This window comes from Salvelinus alpinus, chromosome 7 (assembly GCF_045679555.1).
Source record: "Salvelinus alpinus chromosome 7, SLU_Salpinus.1, whole genome shotgun sequence".
NCBI classification, from domain to species: Eukaryota; Metazoa; Chordata; class Actinopteri; order Salmoniformes; family Salmonidae; genus Salvelinus; species Salvelinus alpinus.
In genome coordinates, this window is record NC_092092.1 from 43,688,520 (window position 1) to 43,710,717 (window position 22,198).

At 45.8% G+C, this 22,198-nt stretch overlaps 1 protein-coding gene across 1 annotated transcript; it reads right to left on the reverse strand.

The window, feature by feature from the left end:
- Positions 1–2,671: 2,671 nt before the first annotated feature.
- vimr2 (vimentin-related 2) lies at positions 2,672–22,158 on the reverse strand. Its single transcript, XM_071408742.1, has 10 exons — positions 21,885–22,158; positions 20,944–21,088; positions 20,363–20,512; positions 20,052–20,171; positions 16,478–16,573; positions 14,150–14,287; positions 12,551–12,688; positions 9,385–9,495; positions 8,765–8,889; positions 2,672–3,522 (listed from the first exon to the last, which is right to left on the reverse strand). The coding sequence occupies exons 1-10, from the start codon at positions 21,998–22,000 to the stop codon at positions 3,480–3,482; spliced, it is 1,182 nt and encodes a 393-aa protein (XP_071264843.1). The 5' UTR covers positions 22,001–22,158; the 3' UTR covers positions 2,672–3,479.
- Between the last annotated feature and the right edge of the window lie 40 nt (positions 22,159–22,198).

The window sequence follows — 22,198 nt, forward strand, 5'->3', positions numbered from 1 at the left end:
TTTATACCAGCTCTTCTAAACTCAAATGACAAAGATTTGCATTGATGTTAGAAATAATACACCAGCATAGTGATAAGCCAGTTAATATCCCAGTCAATAAAGAGAGCAATTAAAATAACCCTTAGCGACCAGATTGACCATTCAAGATCATTTCTGATTAATCAAAATAGTGGCACTGGCAAAAGTCAGCGACTCAGTGTGATACCTCTGGTCTGGTATATATCAGCTTGTTGTTAACGTAACACTACTTCGCTACAGCCAATTGGCATGGAATAAGTACAAATCTTGCCATCTTGTCTTGTATTTGGAAAGTAAAAAAAAAAGTGTTTGTTTTTGTGTGTTTGTATAGTTCTGCTGTGTAAGAACATTTCCCCATGAGACCGTCAAAAGTCAGAATTAGTGTGAATGATAGAGGGAGAGAGAGGCCATACTATACTATCTCTTTAAGCACATATGAGTTTAACTTCCACTCCTTTTTGACACATGTACAGAAGGTCCAGAAATCGACCATCGGGGCCCAAGCAGTGCCATGTGGTAGAGGAGATGGGTGGTTGGCCGTCAGAGACCTATATCCATCCTGCCATGCCTTTCTAAAGTCTTCGAAAGCCAAGTGAACAAAAAGATCGCCAACCATTTCGAATCCCACCGTACCTTCTCCGCTATGCAATCCGATTTCCGAGCTAGTCACAGGTGCACCTCAGCCACGCTCAAGGTCCTAAATGATATCATAACCGCCATCGATAAAAGACAGTACTGTGCAGTCGTCTTCATCGATCTGGCCAATCACCGTATTCTTATAGGCAGACTCAACAGCCTTGGTTTCTCTAATGACTGCCTCGCCTGGTTCACTAACTTCTCAGATAGAGTTCAGTGTGTCAAATCGGAGGGCCTGTTGTCCGGACCTCTGGCGGTCTCTATGGGGGTGCCACAGGGTTCAATTCTCGGGCCGACTCTTTTCTCTGTATATATCAATGATGTCGCTTTTGCTGCGGGCGATTCTTTGATCCACCTCTACACAGACGACACCATTCTGTATACATCTGATGCCCTTCTTTGGAGACTGTGTTAACCAACCTCCAAACAAGCTTCAATGCCATACAACATTCTCTCCGTGGCCTCCAACTGCTCTTAAATGTTAGTAAAACGAAATGCATGCTCTTCAACCGATCGCTGCCCACCCGACTAGCATCACTACTCTGGACGGTTTTGAATTAGAATATGTGGACAACTATAAATAACTAGGTGTCTGGCTAGTCTGTAAACTCTCCTTCCAGACTCATATTAAGCATCTCCAATCCAAAATTAAATCTAGAATCGGCTTCCTATTTCACAACAAAGCCTCCTTCACTCATGCTGCCAAACATATCCTCGTAAAACTGACTATCCTACCAATCCTTGACTTCTGTGATGTCATTTACAAAATAGCCTCCAACACTCTACTCAGCAAATTGGATGCAGTCTATCATAGTGCCATCCATTTTGTCACCAAAGCCCCATATACTACCCACCACAGCGACCTGTATGCTCTCGTTGGCTGGTCCTCGCTACATATTCGTCGCCAAATCCACTGGCTCCAGGTCATCTTTAAGTCTTTGCTAATAAAGCTCAACCTTATCTTGTAGCATGCACTCCAGCAGGTATATTTCACTGGTCATCCCCAAAGCCAACACCCCCTTTGGCCGCCTTTCTTTCCAGTTCTCTGCTGCCAATGACTGGAACGAATTGCAAAAATCACTGAAGTTGGAGACATATCTCCCTCTCTAACTTTAAGCGTCAGCTGTCAGAGCAGCTTACCGATCACTGCAGCTGTACACAGCCCATCTGTAAATAGCCCATCTATCCAACAAACTACCTACCTCATATTTTTTGTTTGTTTTTCTGCTCTTTTGCACACCAGTATTTCTACTTGCACATCCTCATCTGCACATATATCACTCCAGTGTTAATTGCTAAATTGTAATTACTTCGCCACTATGGCCTATTTATTGCCTTTCCTCCAAACTTCATTTGCACACACTGGATACAGATTTTTTTATTGTGTTATTGACTGTACGTTTGTTTATTCCATGTGTAACTCTGTGTTGTTGTTTGTGTCGCACCGCTTTGCTTTATCTTGGCCAGGTCGCAGTTGTAAATGAGAACTTGTTCTCAACTGGCCTACCTGGTTAAATAAAGGTGAAATAAAATACTTTTTTTTTTTAAAGAGGGGGATGGCAGGGGGCTGGGTGGGATATACTGTAACTCGTTTGTGGGTCCAGGCCTCGGAGGCAGAACATGATTGAGTGCTGCAGCCCTGAGAAAATAAAGGCCCCACAGACCCACCGGTCTGCTTCCTCACTGCTCATTGTGTTTCATGTCCACACAATTAAACAAGTCCCCCTGACCGCTTGCAGCCTTCTCTTAGTGTGTGTGTGGATGTGTTTCAATCCACCAGGAGATCACCGGCTGTAGCAAATCTTATCTGAGACATTATTAGCGGTATTGTTCATCTTTATGGCTGAGCTAACAAGCCTCTGGTACCGTTAATAGCCGAGAACGTTCACATGTGAGGTTAAGCATGAAGACAAATGGGGCAGGGATCACACGGCATAACTCATCTTCTGTTAAATGTACAGTTATGATTGTGAGGTAAGGCACTTAAGTGGAGAGTGAAAAAGACAAGAAGGGGATGTCAAGCAAAATGTTTTTTTATTGTTATGGTTTTAACTTGACTAAGTTCCTCCAGGTGTCATGGGCAGAGAATGAGCAACTAAGTCAGGGACAGCACACAAGCTATCTGCTGGCCAGCTGTACGGGAGCTGCAGAATGTCAACTTCGACAACCATTTGCAAAGCTAATATACCAGTTCGCAAGTATACATGAACAGTGTAACTGACTTGACTGACATTTCTGTGTAAAACCCACATTAACGCATGACTGTAAAACAAATGGAAGGTGACCTGCCATGATCGGTTAAGGCTATCTTATTGGATATAAGAGATGTCCAATGGCTGTGAACAGTGGAGAGGTCAGTGGTTAAGAGCGTTTAATGGGCTCATGCTGGAGTGAGGGTTAACGGGAGGTAAATTATTCTGCAGAGTCAGTGTGTGTGTGTGTGTGTGTGTGTGTGTCATATCAGTGAGTTAGCTCCAGAGACTGTAGCCACAACAGATAGAGACCACTTAGGTAAATTTCACAGACATTGAATACACACACTCTATCCAGTCCCATCCCCCTCCACCCCAATGTTAGACAATTCCATCTTTCTTATAGGACAGGGGTCACCTGCCAGTGACCTGTTATCAATGGCCCTGGCACGCCCTCCAGACCTCGTTAATCTGTCATGATACTTTTACATCTGCTCAAATGGTTGTGTGGCGGTTAGCTTCATGTGATCTGGCTGACTTTGGTCTGGTGTGTTTTGGCAACGCATGAAATCTGTATGGGAGGATATCCATCGCCGAAAGCAGGTTGGTTGGTCTGGTCTGCATCGGTTCCTCTCACAGGTAGCAAAGCCTTTCATCCTCCTCTTCCACCAAACCTCTGGGAATAGAAGAGAGGAAAAGGAAAACAACTGTAAGAAGTTCTGCTGATAACACACACACACACACACACACACACAGTTCTTCCACTTCAGCTAGGAGGACTTAGACCCAACATGGCTAGTCTCCATAGAAGCATTGTCTGTTTTATGTACTTCTTAATAAGCCACTATGGAAGCATACCTATCGGAGTTAGGGACATGACTTTTTCATATTATTGAGAAAAAATTTCGGTCCAGCACTTGATTTCAACCAGATTGTTTAGATAAGATGTGAATTAGATCAGATGAATTCCATCAGTTGTGCCTATTTTTCCTATTTCATTCATTATAGCCACCATATCAGGGCTAGGGGTAATCTCAATATCTGTTTAAACTTCTGCTTGTTGTTGTTGTGTCGTCTACCACTAAGACATTGTTTGTGTCCCAAATGGCACCTTATTCCCTATAGTGCACTACTTTTGACCAGAGCCCTATAGGCCCTGCTCATAATCCGAGTTACACACGTAATACTGCTGAAAGTGAATTGTTAACATTAAGACTGTCACTGGGGAGCTACAACAGCGGAGAGCATCTGGTCCAAATGGCTCAGTGTACATTTTAAAGGCGAGACTCGTGTCATTAGGCTCTCTTCTACAGACACATTTCCAAAGTGTGGAGAGAAGCTTTTTTCATTTCTTATTCATGGTTTTAATCACAGATGACAAAACAGCCCTGTTAACAAAATGTTTAAAAAGGTAAGCAATGTCGCACCCAGACCGTCTTGCCAAAGTGTGTGTGTGTGTGTGTGTGTAAATGTGTGCACGTGTCTTGAGTCTATGTGGTGTGTGTCTTTGGAACAGTCTGTTCAGGGACCAGAGTGTTTAAAGGAGGCTATGGTGTGTTGTGGGGCTGCTGACAATAACAGGCTGGCGGATAAAGTGGCTTGGCAGAGACCCAGCCCACAGTCCTGACAGTGTGAGGTCCCCCCTGTCCATTCTAATGAGGAATTGTTTGAGGCTAACTCTTCCTGAGCCGCAAGGATGTATCGGGGGGCCTCCCAAGGATCGGATGCGTAAGGAAGGGGCGTCCAAATGTAGGGGGTCGGCAAGGGCAAAGTGCATCATTCTACATACCAGGATGGCAGATGGTTGAGCGCACAGACAGACACACACACACACACAACAGGAGGGAGGCATGACAGAAACACAAAAACGTCTTCAAGGACACCGGACAGGAAACTGCATCATGTTTTCTTGGGCTGTCATAGGGTCTGTTTCCTGTGACCCCAGTTAACCTTGGATGTCAGGCCTTTGTTCTCAGGAATGTCTTAATATGGAAATGATGGATATGGAGTTGCCCAGGTGACATGTCACATATACTACATGTTCACAATGTCAGGCTACACAAATATTCTGAACAAAAATCGAAAATATCACGTCATCTGAAGATGCCATTGTCATTGTAATACTACAGAGGCCTCTGTACACTCTTCTCAATTTACATCAACAACATAGCTCAGGCAGTAGGAAGCTCTTTCATCCAATTATATGCAGATGATACAGTCTTCTACTCAGCTGGCCCCTCACCAGATTTTGTTTTAAACACCCTACAAAAAAGCTTTTTTAGTGACTATCAAGCTTTCTCTGCCCTGAACCTTGTTCTGAAAACCTCCAAAACAAAGGTCATGTGGTTTGGTTAGAAGAATACCCCTTTCCCCACTGGTGTGATTACTACCTGTGAGGGTTTAGAGCTTGAGGTAGACACCTCATACAAGTACTTGGGAGTATGGCTAGACGGTGCACTGTCCTTCTCTCAGCACATATCAAATCTGCTGGCTAAAGTTACATCTAGACTTGGTTTCCTCTATCGTAATCGCTCCTCTTTCACCCCAGCTGCCAAACTAACCCTGATTCAGATGACCGTCCTACCGATGCTAGATTACAGAGACGTAATTTATAGATCGGCAGGTAAGGATGCTCTCAAGCGGCTAGATTTTCTTTACCATTCAGCCATCAGATTTGCCACCAATGCTCCTTAAAGGACACATCACTGCGCTCTATACTCTTCTGTAAACTGGGCATCTCTGTATACCCGTCGCAAGACCCACTGGTTGATGCTTATTTATAAAACCCTCTTAGGCCTCACTCCCCCCTATCTGAGATATCTACTGCAGCCCTCATCCTCCACATACAACACCCGTTATGCCAGTCACATTCTGTGAAAGGTCCCCAAAGCACACACCCCTGGGTCACTCCTCTTTTCAGTTCGCTGCAGCTAGCGACTGGAATGAGCTGCAACAAACACTCAAACTGGACAGTTTTATCTCAAATTCTTCATTCAAAGACTCAATCATGGACACTCTTACTGACAGTTGTGGCTGCTTTGCATGATGCATTGTTGTCTCTACCTTCTTGCCCTTTGTGCTGTTGTCTGTGACCAATCATGTTTGGGTGAAATGTATCAGTGTCTCTAGTATGGCGCTGGAGGGGATGGTTGCCATTTTACGGGCTCCTGACCAACTGCTATTTTGTTTGTTTTCTCGCATTGGTTGTAACTCATTTTGTACATAATGTTGCTGCTACCGTCTCTTATGACCGAAAAGAGCTTCTGGGCATCAGAACAGCAATTATTCACCTCGAACTGGGAAAATATTTTTTCTTTAAAGATTCCAATGTGAAGGATATGCTTTGTCAAGACAAGGCACAAATTCCCATCAGCGTGAAAAAAAGACAGAGAAAAAGAGGAAGGAGTGCCCTGTAAGAATTCGATGAGTAAGTAAGCCACCACTACCCTCCATATTATTGGCCAACGTGGAATCATTAGAAAATTAGCTAGACGCTCTATGATTAAGGCTACCCTAACAACGAACATTAAAAACTGTAATATCTTATGTTTCACCGAGGAGTGGCTGAACGACGACACAGAGCTGGCTGGCTTCTCCGTGCATCAGCAGGACAGAGCAGCTACATCTGGTAAGACGAGGGTCGGGGGTGTGTGTCTCTTTGTCAGTAACCGATGGTGCGCGATGTCTAATATTAAAGAAGTGTCGAGGTATTGCTTGCCTGAGGTAGAATACCTCATGATAAACTGTAGACCACACTATCTACCAAGCGAGTTCTCATTTATATTATTCGTAGCCGTCTATTTACCACCACAAACCGATGCTGGCACTAAGACCGCACTCAATGAGCTGTACAAGGCCATAAGCAAACAAGAAAATGCTCATCCAGAAGTGGCACTCCTAGTGGCTGGGGACTTTAATGCAGGCAAACTTAAATCTGTTTTACCTTATTTCTACCAGCATGTCACATGTGCAACCAGAGGAGAAAAACAAGTCTAGACCACCTTTACCCCCACACAGAGACACATACAAAGCACTCCCTCGTCATCCATTTGGCAAATCTGCCAATAATTCTATCCTCCTGATTCCTACTTACAAATAAAAACTAAAGCAGAAAGTACCAGTGACTCGCTCAATACGGAAGTGGTCTGATGACACGGATGCTATGCTACAGGACTGTTTTCCAAGCACAGACATGAATATGTTCCAGAATTCATCCAATGGAATGGAGGAGTATACCACCTCATTCACCAGCTTCATCAATAAGTGCATCAACGACGTCGTCCCCAGTGACCATACGTACATTTCCCAACCAGAAGCCATGGGTTACAGGCAACATCGACACCGCGCTGAAGGCTAGAGCTGCTGCTTTCAAGGAACGGGACACTAATCCGGACGCTTACAAGAAATCCCACTATGCCCTCAGATGAACTATCAAAGAGGCAAAGCGTCAATACAGGAATAAGATTGAAAAATATTACGGACTACAAAGGGAAACCCAGCCGCAAGCTGCCCAGTGACGCAAGCCTACCAGAAAAGCTAAATGCTTTTATATGCGCTTCGAGGCAAGCAACACTGAAGCATGCATGAGAGCACCAGCTGTTTGGGACGACTGTGTATTCACACTCTCCGTGAGCAAGACCTTTCACAAAGCCGCGGGGCCAGACGGATTACCAGGACGTGTACTCAAATAACGCGCGGACCAACTGGCAATGGTCTTCACTGACATTTTCAACTTCTTCCTGACCGAGTCTGTAATACCTACATGTTTCAAACAGACCACCATAGACTTCCTGACGGGATCCTGGACTTCCTGTAAGGGTAAGCAACAACACACTGGGGCCCCTCAGCGGTGCGTGCTTAGTCCCCTCCTGTACTCCCTGTTCACCCACGACTACATGGCCAACCACGACTCCAACACCATCATTAAGTTTGCTGACGACACAACAGTGATAGGCCTGATTACTGACAGCGATGAGACAGTCTATAGGGAGGAGGTCAGAGACCTGCTAGTGTGTCGCCAGGACAACAACCTCTCCCTCAATGTGAGTAAGACAAAGGAGATGATCGTGGACTACAGGAAAAGAAGGGCCGAACAGGTCTCCATTAACGTCGACAGGGCTGAAATGGAGCGGGTCGAGAGTTTCAAGTTCCTTGGTGTCCACATCACCAACGAACTATCATGGTCCAAACACACCAAGACAGTTGTGAAGAGGGCACGACAAAACCTTTTCCCCCTCAAGAGACTGAAAAGATTTGGCATGGGTCCCCAGATCCTCAAAAAGTTCTACAGCTGCATCTTGACCAGTTGCATCTTGCCCAGTTGCATCACCGCCTGGTATGCAACTACTCGTCATCTGACCCGTAAGGCGCGTGTGCGTATGGTCCAGAGCTTCTGGACATCCAGGACATATATACTAGGCGATGTCTGAGGAAGGCCCCAAAAATGTCAAAGACTCCAGTCACCCAAGTCATAGACTGTTCTCTCTGCTACTGCACGGCAAGTGGTACCGGAGCGCCAAGTCTAGAACCAAAATGTTCCATAACAGCTTCTACCCCAAGCCATAAGACTGCTGAAAAATGTATCAAATGGCCGCCCGGACTATTTACACTGCTGCTACTCGCCGTAAATTATCTACGCATAGTCACATTACAAATTTCCTCGACTTAACTGTACCCCCGTACATTTACTCAGTACCGGTACGCCCTGTATATAGCCTCGTTATTGTTATGTAATTCTCTTGTGTTACTTCTATAAATATATATTTCATTTTCGTTTATTTAGTAAATTGATTTTTAACTCTATTTCTTGAACTGCATTGTTGGTTAAGGGCTTGCAAGTAAGCATTTCACGGTATGGTCTACTACACCTGTTGTATTTGGGGCATGTGACAAATACAATTTGATTTGATAGGGCCCACCTGTAGGCAGCGATCTCGATTTCCCGGGCCATCTTCTGACCCAGCAGCTCCTCGTAGTCATCACATTGTTCCCTCATCTGGACCTGCATGTCATGCTGCTGCTCCCGCATCTCCTCAATACGACACTGAGGAGAAACAAAGAGATAATGGGCCATGTTCTAATAGCCGCACAAGCATACTACCACTTAGTATTAAGCCATGTATCTATGTATTGGACACATTCTAAGTGGTATGCTAGTGTGGTTATTGGAATAGAGCCATTGGGTTTATGGGATGGGTGGAGGTAGAAGTTGACCCTAACAGCTGGTCTATGGTCTGATATTTAACTTTCTACCCTTAGGATCAAGGGTAGGGTAAACTGTTCCTAGATCTGTGGTTAGGATTGAGGGTAGGGTAAACTGTTCCTAGATCTGTGATTAGGTTTGAGGGTGGGAAAAACTGTTTCTAGATCTTTGGTTCAGATTGAGAGAAGGGTAAACTGTTCCTAGATCTGTGATTAGGATTGAGAGTAGGGTCAACTGTTCATAGATCTGTGATTAGGGGCAGTGTCTACTTGGAGCAGAGATGGTGGGGTACTGTACTGGGGTCAGTTTAAGCTCGGTGTGGTCTGTCCCTCTTACCTCCAGCTCAAAGATCTCCTCCACATACGCTTCTCTCTTCATCTCAATCTCATCTTCCAGCTCCTCACCACACTTCTCCAGCTCTGCAAGCTCCTTTTCAAGCTCTGCAATCTATACACACAGGTACAAACACAAAAACACAGAAATTCAGGTACATGGTCGGAGGAAACATGAGATGCGCGAGTAAATCTCTGCCAATGTCATTCTAAACAGCACATTGAAACCTCAAACTGTATACTCTCTTCCTAACACACACACACACACACACACACACACACACACACACACACGGCTCCCTGCTGTAAGTACACTGAACACAAATATAAATCCAACTGTTACGTTCCCCGGTTTTTGTTTGTATGTGTGTGTTTCAGGATGGCTTCCTGAAATTCCCCCCAAGCAGCTGATTGGTTGGCCACATCAATGATTGGCGAGCTGACCCCGCCCCCTCGTCAGGATACAGCTCTATCCCATTAGACTCCTTCTTCCAGCTATATAAGCCAGTGTTCTGTTGCTCAGAAGAGAGCTGAGGGTTATGTCATGTGTTGGTTGCTGAGGGAGATCATTAGTATGTCATGTGTTGGTTTTTGCTGAGAGACAGGTTTTTTGTTAAGTACTTTGTAGCCGCTGCTTTTAAGGTATGTGTCCCCCCGTAGGAGGCAGTGTTCTTGACTATTGAAATTGTTTACTTACGTTTGTATTCTGTTTTTGTTCCCAGGGGGGAAGGGGAAGGCACCTAGGGAGTGCTTAAGCAAGAGGTCTATGCACACTAGGTAAGACCTGCGCGTACCAGCCCCTGTATTTTGGTTAGCGCACCAGGTAAGTAGTGGGTAGGCAGGTAAGGTGGGAGGGGGCTTTGACATTTACTTTCTTTGCTTTGGTTCCGTCCAGCCCCTTTTCCCCAAAATTACCGTGTGACGGAATAATATCCCAGTAAATGGTAAATTCTCTGTCTTTGTCGTTCTTACTCGCACCTACAATCCCATACCTCTTTCACTCTATGGGAAGTTGAGTTGTAGCAGGGCGTTGCGTTCCCTCTTCCGAGAGGCGTATAATAACACCAACATGTAAAGTGTTTCATGAATTGAAATAAAAGATCGCAGAAATTTTCCAAGCTTATTTCTCTCAAATTGTGTGCATAAATTTGTTAAACACCCTGTTAGTGAGCATTTCTCCTTCACAAAGATAATCCATCCACCCGACAGGTGTGGCATATCACAAAGCTGATTAAACATCATGATCATTACACAGGTGCACCTTGTGCTGGCAACAATAAAAGACCACTCTAAAATGTGCAGTTGTCACACAACACAATACCACAGATGTCTAAAGTGTAGATGGCATGCTGATTGCAGGAATGTCCACTAGAGCTGTTGCCAGAGAATTTAATGTGGATTTCTCTACCATAAGCCGCCTCCAACGTTTTAGAGAATTCGCAGACCACGTGTATGGCGTCATGTTGGCTGATGTCAACATTGTGAACAATGTGCCCCATGGTGGCGGTGGGGTTATGGTATGGGCAGGCTTAAGCTACGGACAACAAATGCAATTGCATTTTATCGATGGCAATCTGAACGCACAGAAATACAGTGAAAGGTATCTATGACCAACAGATGCATATCGGTGTTTCCTGTCATGTGACATCCATAGATTAGGGCCTAATGAATGTATTTCCATTGACTGATTTCCTCATATGAACTGTAACTCAGTAAAACCTTTGAAATTGTTGCATGTTGCATTTATATTTTTGTCCAGAGAAGTTAAACAATTAGCTGTCAGAGACAGATGAGGATTCAGGCTGTCTGCTTCTCTTGCAGGTAGATCACAGGAGCTCCAGGCTACTTCCTAAATGGCACTCGACTCTCTATATAGTGCATTACTTTTGACATCTGGTAAAAGTAGTGAACTATATATGGAGCCATCTGGCAGACGGCCCCAGTCAGCTAGGTCTCTCCCTCCCCCCTCTCTCCCTCCCCTGGTCGGATGCCCTGTGTGTGGGCAGGGGGGTGGGTGTGTGTCATCCCCATCAATGCCTGTTCTACTCTATTATACACATCTCTAAGCTGAGCCTGATTTCACTGCAAGGTTGTTTGTTTGGTCAAGTTGTGTCTCGGTGAGAAACCAGAACTGGAACATCCATCACGGCTGGTGAGAGATCGATTAAGGGAGGGAGAAAGACAGACAGGGACATGTCCATCAGACTAGGCCCAGGCTAGGCAGAGCGAGGGCTCGCGTGCTGCACATTAAGGGAAGAGGAGACGGTGTTATGAGAGTGCGACTGCGGTTACCGAGGGGGCCTGTTTATTTAAAGACCACAACCTCGGTAATGGGAACCAAACCGCCATGTTTGTTATGGAAATGGAGAGGTGTCGGCTGTGGTCCGACCACTGATGATTACGGTGGAGCGAGCAGTTAAGCCAGTTACTGTCGATTTAAGTCATTGACCAATTCTATTAAGTGTTGATTCTTGAATGATGGATAAACTGCAATGGGAAGTTCCAGCATTTCCTTGAATACTGTAAACTTGAGTGAATCATTGAGTTTTGGGGTGGTTGGAGACTAATTCTTGAAAGACTGTACTGAGACATTCTACCATTTTCTCAATAAAGCCTCTCTGTTGCGTTTCTTTTTCTCTAGGAGACGGGGATGAGTGATAGATGAGGTTCTATTTCCATTGTTCAGTTTGGGGTTGGAGTCTCTGGAGACACAGAGGAGGAATGTGTGAAGTTGTAAGAAGTTGATGATGAAGAAGAGAGAGTACTGTGAAAAGTCTGTCTAATAATGAGAGAGAGAGCGAGAGCGAGCGAGAGCGAGAGCGAGAGAGAGAGAGAGAGAGAGAGAGAAGAACGAGCGAGAGCGAGAGAGAGCGAGCGAGATATGTCACTCATGGAAAACTCCTGAGGAGTGAACTGCCTTTCCCTCCCTAAACTTTACTGTCTGTGGGAAGAAGCCATACATTTTCTACAATTCCTCTTGATTTCGTGGCTGATGTTTGATGCTGAGCTCATGGTGGGGCTTTTCTAAGAAGATGTCTGAGAACTGTGATTTTACTGGAAGGAAAGTTTTACGGGAGAGAAAGAAACTTGAGAAACAGTCAAATCAGCAGGTAGTGATTGTTTTAAAAAAAAGTAGGTGAATGCCAGGGAGAGAGATAGCGGTTCCTCACCAGTTTCTTCAGTTCGCTGACGTCCGTTATTTGGCCAACGCCTGTGACCCCCGCAGGTCTGGCCACCGTCAGCTCCTTTCCAGCACCAATGGCGACAACAGCACCAGCAACAACCACACCAGTTTCCCTGCACTCACACTGGAAACATAACATAGTTACTACCTTCAATTTACTGCATGACAGGGGGGGGGGGGTAACCACAAGTACAATAACCACAAGTAGATTTTTCAGTTGTCTTACGGTTGTTGTTTAGAAATGCAGTATGCATGGGTTATTCATGTGCAATGAAGTCCTTATGTAGATACACTTCCAATAAGTGTTACCCTTTCTCCCATAAAGGGAATGGTGAAGGGGAACAACTTAGACAGCAAATGAGTGGCAACAAGGGCTCACAGGTGTGTCAGAGTCAGCCAGCAATCACAATCACACTTCAATCCCAATGGCAATCATTTGGGGATGGAGACAATTGCACCTTGTGAGACACTAATGGAGGCCAGGCCCAGACCGCAAGCTGTCCAGCTGGCAATGAACGAGGGAAGGAGGAGGAGGAGGGAAGGAGGAGGAGGAGGGGAGGAGGAGGAGGGGAGGATGAAGTGGGAAGGAGAGTGTAAGTGTCTGGGTTAGAGAGAATACGAACTGTGGTCAATTTCAACTAGTTCTCACAGTCTCACATCAGAATTAGACGTTCATCCATGTTCTGCAAACGTCAAATTTCGAAGTTTTTGCAAACGTAAAATTTCAAAGTGTGTAAGGTTAAGTTTAGGAATTAACTTCTAATGTTTAAGGTTAGGGTTACGTTTAGGAATTAACTTTTAATGTTAAAGGTTAGGGTTAAGTTTAGGCATTAACTCCGAAATCTTAGTTTCTATCGCTGGATTCAAATTTGCAACCTTTGGAATCAGAGGTAGATGCTCACGCCCATCCACCATCCCCATCATCAACGGCCTCGCAAAACCAAAACTTACTTGATGGTAACAGTGTTCACTGTTGTCCCTAGTGGCCGGTTTCCATGTCATCTTTTGACATCCACAGACATAAATGGACGTCAAATATTGACTTTAATCACGGGTAACCTGGCTGTAAATTTAGCCCAAAGCCTTTTCACATACACATGCACACACACACGCCGCCTAGGAAGGAGCCCAGGGGTCTGATTACGAACGTGACCTCGCTAGGGAGGGGGCGGACATCCCCGACCCGGGACCCTATGGTGGGTCAGACCCACCGGAGAGCAAGGTTGACCCCAGCAGAGCACCTCTAGCTTGTAACACACACTCACACAAACTCTCTTTCTGAAACACACCAACATAGACACACCAACGCAAGACACGAGGGACAAAGTGGGCCTGTACTGGTGTGCGGCAGCACCTCTGATTCTAAGGTTCGCCTCTAGTGTTATGTCAAGAGGAAAAGAAAACAAGCGGGCCCGTCCCTCTGCGATGTGAGAAGGCTCAGATTTAGCCAGACGGTTTGGGGAAGAAAGGGGGAGTGGGTTGTGTAGCCGGTGAGTACGCTGTCAGGAGTTACATTGAAGGGTGTGTGTGTTCGGTGTTCTGTTTTTGTGACATGCACATTGTGTGTATGCTCCAGACTCTGTACCTGGATGGTCTCAGCCAGCTGGCTGTAGTTCTCCTTGATATATATGATGGCTGACTTGATGTCAGGGTTGCAGAACTCCAGGACTCCTCTCCCTGCTGCAGCTGGACCATCTACAGGGGCCACCATGTTCTGAACCGTCTGCAGACACACACACACACCATTAAGTAAGTAGGTAACAACATTAAGCCCCCACCATGTACATATTCAGGTCACAATACCTAAAACTCCATTATTAACCTCCATGCATCTATCATAGCAGAATGAAGTGTTGGAGAAATACCCAAGCAGCTTGACCCTCATCTAATTTTTCCTTGACATGAGTAACGGCGACTGATTCATCAGGGGAATAGGTGTTTGGAAATGCCTGATAATAATAGCAGTTAATAAAACAAAGGGGGACTTCTGTTTTCATTTGGTATTGAGCCGGTGCTGTGAGTTATTCAGTGCAGGGAGTTATCGAGCATGTCCCTGAGGGAGTGTGTTAAACGTAGCCGGCCAGCCGAGTGGCTGGCTTCACAGAGGAGAGAAAAAAACTGAGTGATGGAACTGCCTCGCTTTCTCCCTCTCTCACTGCTCCTAGTTTCTTGTCTCTCTGCCTCGGCCTCTCCTACCGCCTCGGCCTCTCCTACCGCCTCGGCCTCTCCTACCGCCTCGGCCTCTCCTACCGCCTCGGCCTCTCCTACCGCCTCGGCCTCTCCTACCTTCTATTCTGCTGTCTTCCTCTGCCCCTCTCCCTCTGATATTGCATTAACACCCCTACTCTTACGATAAGTGCCACGGGATCTTTAGTGACCACAGAGAGTCAGGACACCCATTTAACGTCTCGTCCGAAAGACGGCACCCAACACAGGGCAATGTCCCCAATCACTGCCCTGGGGCATTGGAATATTTTTTTTAGACCAGAGGAAAGGGTGCCTCCTACTGGCCCTCCAACACCACTTCCAGCAGCATCTGGTCTCCCATGCAGACACCAACCAGGACCAACCCTGCTTAGCTTCAGAAACAAGCCAACAGTGGGATGCAGGGTGGTATGCTGCTGACATTGCCCTGTGTAGGGTGCCGTCTTTCGGGTGGGACGATAAACGAGTGCCCTGACTCTCTGTGGTCACTAAAGGTCCCATGGCATTTATGGTAAGAGTAGGGGTGTTAACCCCGGTGTCCTGGCTAAATTCCCAATCTGGCCCTCATACCATCATGACCTCCTAATCATCCCCAGCTTCCAATTGGCTCATTCATCCCTCCTCCTCTCCCCTGTAACTATTCCCCAGGTTGTGCTGTAAATGAGAATGTGTTCAGTCAACTTACCTGGTAAAATAAAAAATAAATAACATGATTGGTCTATAAACTCATTTACCACCTGGTGATGTCACCAGGCAGGCTAAAACAGACATTTCCGGCAGTCTTTTCAAACACTAAAAGGGCATAATTATTTTCACGATTTCACAGTATTATTCCAACCTCAAACAATACATTTCACTGCACCTATCCGGTGTAATAAAAATATATAGTGTGGAAATATATAGAAAACACAGGACAATTACGTTTTTGACTGCACTGGGCCTTTAAAGATATGTGGGTTTTTGGTAATGGAATTACAAGGCACAAGGCAATATTTCTTAAAATAACAGAAGGGGAAAAAATTCTCCAAAACAAAATAGAAGTGTTGATATTAGTTGGCAGAGGTCTTTACTTCAACTTGTGTTATGGTGTATTTCTAATACCCTTTAAGACTTTTTGTTTGCAGATGTTTTCTAAGACCCCCTTTCCCTCTGTTTGACCAGAAATTAAAGCCATTACTTGATATGCTCTTATGAACTTCACATGTTAGAAATTTCCTTTAACAACTGGTTATATCACCTGTGAGATCTATCCTTGGCAAGGCTTATTCTGGCTCTACCCTGCTTTGCTGTGCTCTAATCCTGCCTCAGTACCACAATTGTTCCTCGTAAAATAACTACTGTTCATGGTAAAACCTGGTCAACAAGGTGGCCGGGGTCATCTGAACCGCGTTGCCACCGGCAAACCCTAATGGGAATCTCTCCAACACCTGCCCTCTGTCTGGAGTTTTAGTGTCTTTGGCTAAACAGAAAAGCTTGCTGCTTGTGTAAAGGAGGTGGTTCAGCAAACCTTGCCAGAGATCTGAAGACTCAGTGGGCAAACAGTCTGTAGCATGCATGAAATATGGGTTCAAACCCAGTCACACTTGTAAGTAATGACCCAGAGAGCCATTGAGTAGTACACTTTTCCTCATTTGTGTACTAATACTGTGGGATAATCAATGTTTGCCATCCAGCCAGTCATATCTAGGATATGTCCCTTCGCTCTTACCGTCTCATGCTGTGCCTCCATGCGAGCCAGTTGTTCCTCATAGATTTTCACCTGCTCCCTCAGGGCCAGACAGTCTGTGGTCACTACATCCACTTCCTACAAAGGGGTAGCAGACAGCCTGGTCAATAGAAAACCGAAAGCACTCGTATGTTGAAAGCTCCCGCTTGTCTTCTGATAGACTAGATGTCATTTTCACAAGATTGCTTACACCAGTGTTTCCCAATCCTGGTGTTGGGGGCCCAAAGGGGTGCACATGTTTGTTTTTGCCCCTAGCACTAAGACGCTTGATTCAACTAATCAACTCGGCATTAAGCCTTTAGTTGAATCAGGTGTGTTAGTGCTAGGGCAAAAACTAAAATGTCTACCCCTTTGGGTCCCTAGAACCATAATTGGGAAACACTGGCTTACACCAATCCAATCCTTTAATATCTACACTGAACAACATAAAACGCAACAATTTTAAATATTTTACTGAGTTACAGTTCATAAAAAGAAGGTCAATTGCAATACATTCATTTAGCCCTAATCTTCCACATGACTGGGAATACAGATATGCATCTGTTGGTCACAGATACCTTAAAAAAAGGTAGTGGCCTGGATCAGAAAACCAGTCAGTATCTGGTGTGACCACCATTTGCCTAGAGCAGCGCGACACGTCTCCTTCGCATAGAGTTGATCAGGCTGTTGATTGTAGCCTGTGGAATGTTGTCCCACTCTTCTTCAATTGCTGTGTGAAGTTGCTGGATATTGGCGGGACCTGGAATAATCGGTCATACGCGTCGATCCAGAGCATCCCAAACTTGCTTAAATGGGTGACATCTCTGGTGAGTATGCAGTCCATGGAAGAACCTTGACATTTTCAACATCCAGGAATTGTGTACAGATCCTTGTGACATGGAGCCTTGCATTGTCATGCTGAAACATGAGGTGATAGCGGCGGACAAATGGCACAACAATGGGCCTTAGGATCTCATCACGGTATCTCTGTGCATTCAAATTGCCATTGATAAAATGCAATTGTGTTTGTTGTCCATAGCTTATGCCTGCCCATACCATAACCCCTCCGCCATCATGGGGCACTCTGTTCACAATGTTGACATCAGCAAACCAGTTACGACGCCGAACTGCAATCAGGTCAAGACCCTGGTAAGGACGATGAGCATGCAGATTAGCTCCCTGAGACGGTTACTGACAGTTTGCCCAGAAATTCTTTGACTGTGCAAACCCACATTTTCATCAGCTGTCCGGGTAGCTGGTCTCAGACGATCACGCAGGTGAAGAAGCCGGAGGTGGAGGTCCTGGGCTGGCATGGTTACGCGTGGTCTGCAGTTGTGAGGCTGGTTGGACGTACAGCCAAATTCTCTAAAACAACGTTGGAAATGGCTTATGGTAGATAAATTAATATTCAATTCTCTGGCCACAGCTCTGGTGTACATTCCTGCAGTCAGCATTCCAATTGCACGCTCCATCAACACTTTAGACATCTGTGGCATTGTGTTGTGTGACAAAACTGCACATTTTAGAGTAGCCTTTTATTGTCCCCAGCACAAGGTGCACCTGTGTAATGATCATGCTGTTTAAATTGGCTTCTTGTCAGGTGGATGGATTATCTTGGCAAAGGAGAAATGCTCACTAACACGGATGTAGGGAGGAGGGTAAGGGGCAGGGGCGGTAAGGGGTTGGGAGGAAGGTAAGGGGCTAGGGGTGGTAAGGGGTAGGGAGGGGGCAAGGGCTACGGGGGGTAAGGGGTAGGGGTGGTAGGGAGGAGGGTAAGGGGCTAGGCGTGGTAAGGGGTAGGGAGAGGGTAAGGGTTAGGGGGCAGGGAGGAGGTAGGGGCTAGGGGTGGTAAGGGGTAGGGAGGCGGCAAGGGCTTGGGGTGGTAAGGGGTAGGGGCTAGGGGTCGATTTGAAATTCAGAACAAAAGTACCATGACACACTATTTCCTCAACCAGCAGGTAGCTAGACAACGCAATGCAGAGGAAGAGGGGCTAATTAGCTAAAAATTCCTTCGTCCTCGATTCCATTCAGAGGCAGGGTTTATCCAGCCCTTTTTAAGTGCCTGATTAATTGGTGATGAATTGAATTACTCCTGGTGCTAGCATTTGTATCTGAATGCAAAACGGGTCCAAGGGTGAAACCTTCCTGCTGTGGCTGCCTGAACACATGGGTCCCTGATGGACGTCACACGTAAGGCAGGCGGTCTGTTACTGTTATCTCTGGGCAAACACAAGGCCGTAAATTGGAGAGTCATGCACTCACAGTCTATGGACTGTAAAGACCAAAGAAATCCCCCCTAGGTCACCCTTCTCTTCTCTTCTCTTGTTCCCCATCCATCGCGTCAGGCTAGCTGTGCTTTATAGCACCGTCTTCCGCTTTGGATTTGGATGAGAAGCAGCCAGCTCCTCCAGCCTTCTTCCACTGTGGGAAGCCTTGGTGGGAGCCTGCTGAACCTTTTAAACACCGTAAGCCTCAGCCCCAGATAAAAGCTCAAAAGAACACTCAGAGAATTGGCTGTCAGAGAGACGGACAGACAGACCATGGAGGTTGTCCAAGATGTGGGCAGCTTTACCACAAAATACAAACAGGCTTAATCAATAGCTAATGGCAAGGCTGGATTTTAAATACCCAGCCATGCCTTGTTTTAAGCCTCTTCCAAAGTCTGTCTGCTTGCCTACTGAGAAAGGCTGCAGCCTCCTCTCGTGGAGCTGCTTCCAACACCGGTTCACAATCACATTCAATCTCTCCTCTCCCTGCCTGTTTCTGTTTGTTTGTTTCCCACCGACTCTAAGCTCTCTCCACGCTCCAGCTGCTTTCCAATCGGAGCCAGAAGCTGAGCCAGCCAGCAAGCCAGCCAGCAGCGTTACTGCACCGACTACATTACAGTCTGTATTACATCTGTATAGGATGAATTAAAGACTGAATGACTCAATAAGGAGACATGTAAACGGCTTCTCCCACATCTGGGCTGGCAGTGGGGAGATGGGCTGTGACGGCAGAGACATGTGTGGTGTGGCAGGCAGTGAGGGAATGAGAGGGAATGGGATAGTAGGTTTTGTTAGGACTGGGGTTTTGTGGTTGTGTTGTGGCCACCGGCCCAGACTGTAGGACTGATAATTAATCAACACCCTGTGGGTAGAGATACAGAGGAGCAGCAGGGCTATGCTGAGCCACACAGCTTATGAAATTCGTTTTTTTGATTAGTAGAGAATAAAACAGTGTTGGCAAATCATGGCAATAGTGCCGTCTAGTGGTAGTTATACATTAGTACAGTCAGTATATTAGTGCTCCTAAAGAGATATTGGCCTTCTTTGAATATTTAGATAATTCATGCTTCTTTCCACCCTTCCTTGCCGATTATCAATCTTTCATTTTGAGGAATGATCAAACTGGGTAAATTGGGTATAAAAGTTGAGCTACCACAAGTTAGATCTATGTCTATATACACGTTCTAAATTGACAGTAGCACACATGAAAAGTCTACTTATTGTTAGAGAATAAATTACCAACGAAGACACCAATTCAACACAATTACTAAACAATAACACTAAAATGGCACAGGAAGTGAGGTCATTACCAGGCCAACGTCTTCCTGCTCCAGTTGGATGAGGGTCCTCTGCTGAACGGTCTCCTCATACTGCTCCTGCAGACACTCCAGCTCTCTCCTCAGCTCCTCCGCATCAAACAGGCTCTGGTCCTGGACACACACAATTACTTATCAGTCTGGCACTGCTAAGTAATGGTAATGGTCTGTGACAATGGCTACCTGTCGATTATGGCAGCCCCATCCAACCAGCCCCAACCAACCACCATTAGACAACAGGTTATTTTTCTCCTAGCATTCGTGTGACATGAATGCCTCCACTCTGCTGCATTGTTAATATGTACCCTCTCCTTGCGCAGTCTCTCCACCACGGCGTCCAGGCTGTATTCAGGGACAGCTACGGCAGTGGAGGTGGTCTGTTGGCCGGTCATCCTCTCCTCCAGCTCACAGATCTGGGCCTCCAGAGACTCATTGTCCTCCTCAAAGCAGCGTGCCTATAGGGCGCACACAGCATGTACAATGGTATAGGAAAGAACATGAACGTTAAGGGTTGCAAAATTCTGGTCATTTTCCCATAATACCCAGTTCTTCCAGAAATCCCAGTTTGACTATTAGAATTCCTTCTTGATTTGCGGGAATATTCCAAATGTGATTTCTGGAAAATCTGGGAATTTGGGGAAGGTTACCAGAATTTTGGGGGGTTGCTTCCTTGGAGCATCTGTGTAGAATAGACTTGGGTCAAATACATAAGAAATACCTTTGAACTTTTGGGACTATCCCATTGGTTCTACTGTGTCTGTTGGTCAATCTAAAATCGAGCACAGTGCTCAAGTTAGTGTTCATTGTGACCCTTAGGTGTCAAGTTTATATAACATTATAGAACCTTAGATTAACGTTTCAAGGGTTGAATCCATCCCGGGCTCACCATGTTGATGAGGGCGACAAAGCGATCATTTAGGGCGGCAATGATGCTGCGGTCTTTAGCGAATCGGACCAGACTCTCCTTATTGAGCGTCTTGGCAGCCACAAAGTCCAGCTGGTCACACGTACACTCCTCAGCAGCCGCACCCCTGTGGGAGACACACAGCTTAGGAGAAGCCTGAGTTTGTATAAAGCCCTGGAGAGACACACAGACACACTAGCACAATACATTTCACAAAAGTATCAGCATCAGTTTTGTGCATGTACATAGAAAATCAAAGACAGCAATCCCTAAAAAGTCTTTAATGCATAGCATTGCTGCCCCTCCCAAATTAGATCTGTGTAAATGAACACAGCCGAGGGGAATATATCGTCATCATCTGATGGAAGTACAAAAGGCATTTGTCAACACCCTTCAAACTTTTCCCATGGGACTGACAACTAAAGTAACCGACGTGCGTAACTAACACTAAACACACAATAGCCAACTGGGGGACATTCAATACTGCATATGAAAACCATGCAAAGCTACCACACATTTGCTTGCGATTCAATTCAATAAATATTTAGAAATACTTCAGGAGTGAAAGGAAACGAACATCTGGTCCCATAGATGTTGTCTGACACGTTCTAGTTTTAATCTAAGCAGTCCCCCAAGAAGAAAGGACACTAGCTTGCCGGCCTGTGGTACACTGTAGTAAACCATCCTCAGTGCACAGGGTGTTCTCCATCAAGGCCATCTCCAGTGGTCCATATGCATGTTGAGTCATGTTTGATAGGGCTTAACTAGCAAAACATTTTGTGACAGAAAACATAAATCCTTGAGTTTAGGTAGTACCTCCACATTTCACTCAGTTTCTAAATGCTCCACACCCCTACTGAATAGGACCCAGGCCCTCTAAGCCATGAAGAGGTGAGGGGGCTACCAAGAAACCACACACTGACCTGCCCTTGACCGCTGAGGAGCGGTACTGCCCTCCACAGCCACCGCTGGACCGTCCATTCCGACTCCTCTGCTCCTCAAACTGCCGGCGGTAGGACGACACTCTCAGCATGGCCATGGTTGATACTGGGACACGTACTGCAGTCTGGGGCTACAATAACAAATAATGGCAAACGGATGACAGTGAGTCCAGTTTGAGGACTTTATACATGGAGATGAAGGGGAATGTTGCATCCAGGCGATGGATCTCTCACGGCCCGCTGACTGGACTAACTATAGGGGCTCACACCAACAGCTGGCCATTTCACACGGAGCA

Coding starts and splice junctions, on each gene's coding strand:
- vimr2 (XM_071408742.1), bottom strand. CDS start 22,000: ATGGCCATGCTGAGAGTGTCGTCCTACCGCCGGCAGTTTGAGGAGCAG. Junction 9,496..12,550: donor TCAGCGAACTGAAGAAACTG/GTGAGGAACCGC, acceptor CTGTGTGTATAG/ATTGCAGAGCTTGAAAAGGA. Junction 3,523..8,764: donor ATCGAGATCGCTGCCTACAG/GTGGGCCCTATC, acceptor TTCTATTCCCAG/AGGTTTGGTGGAAGAGGAGG.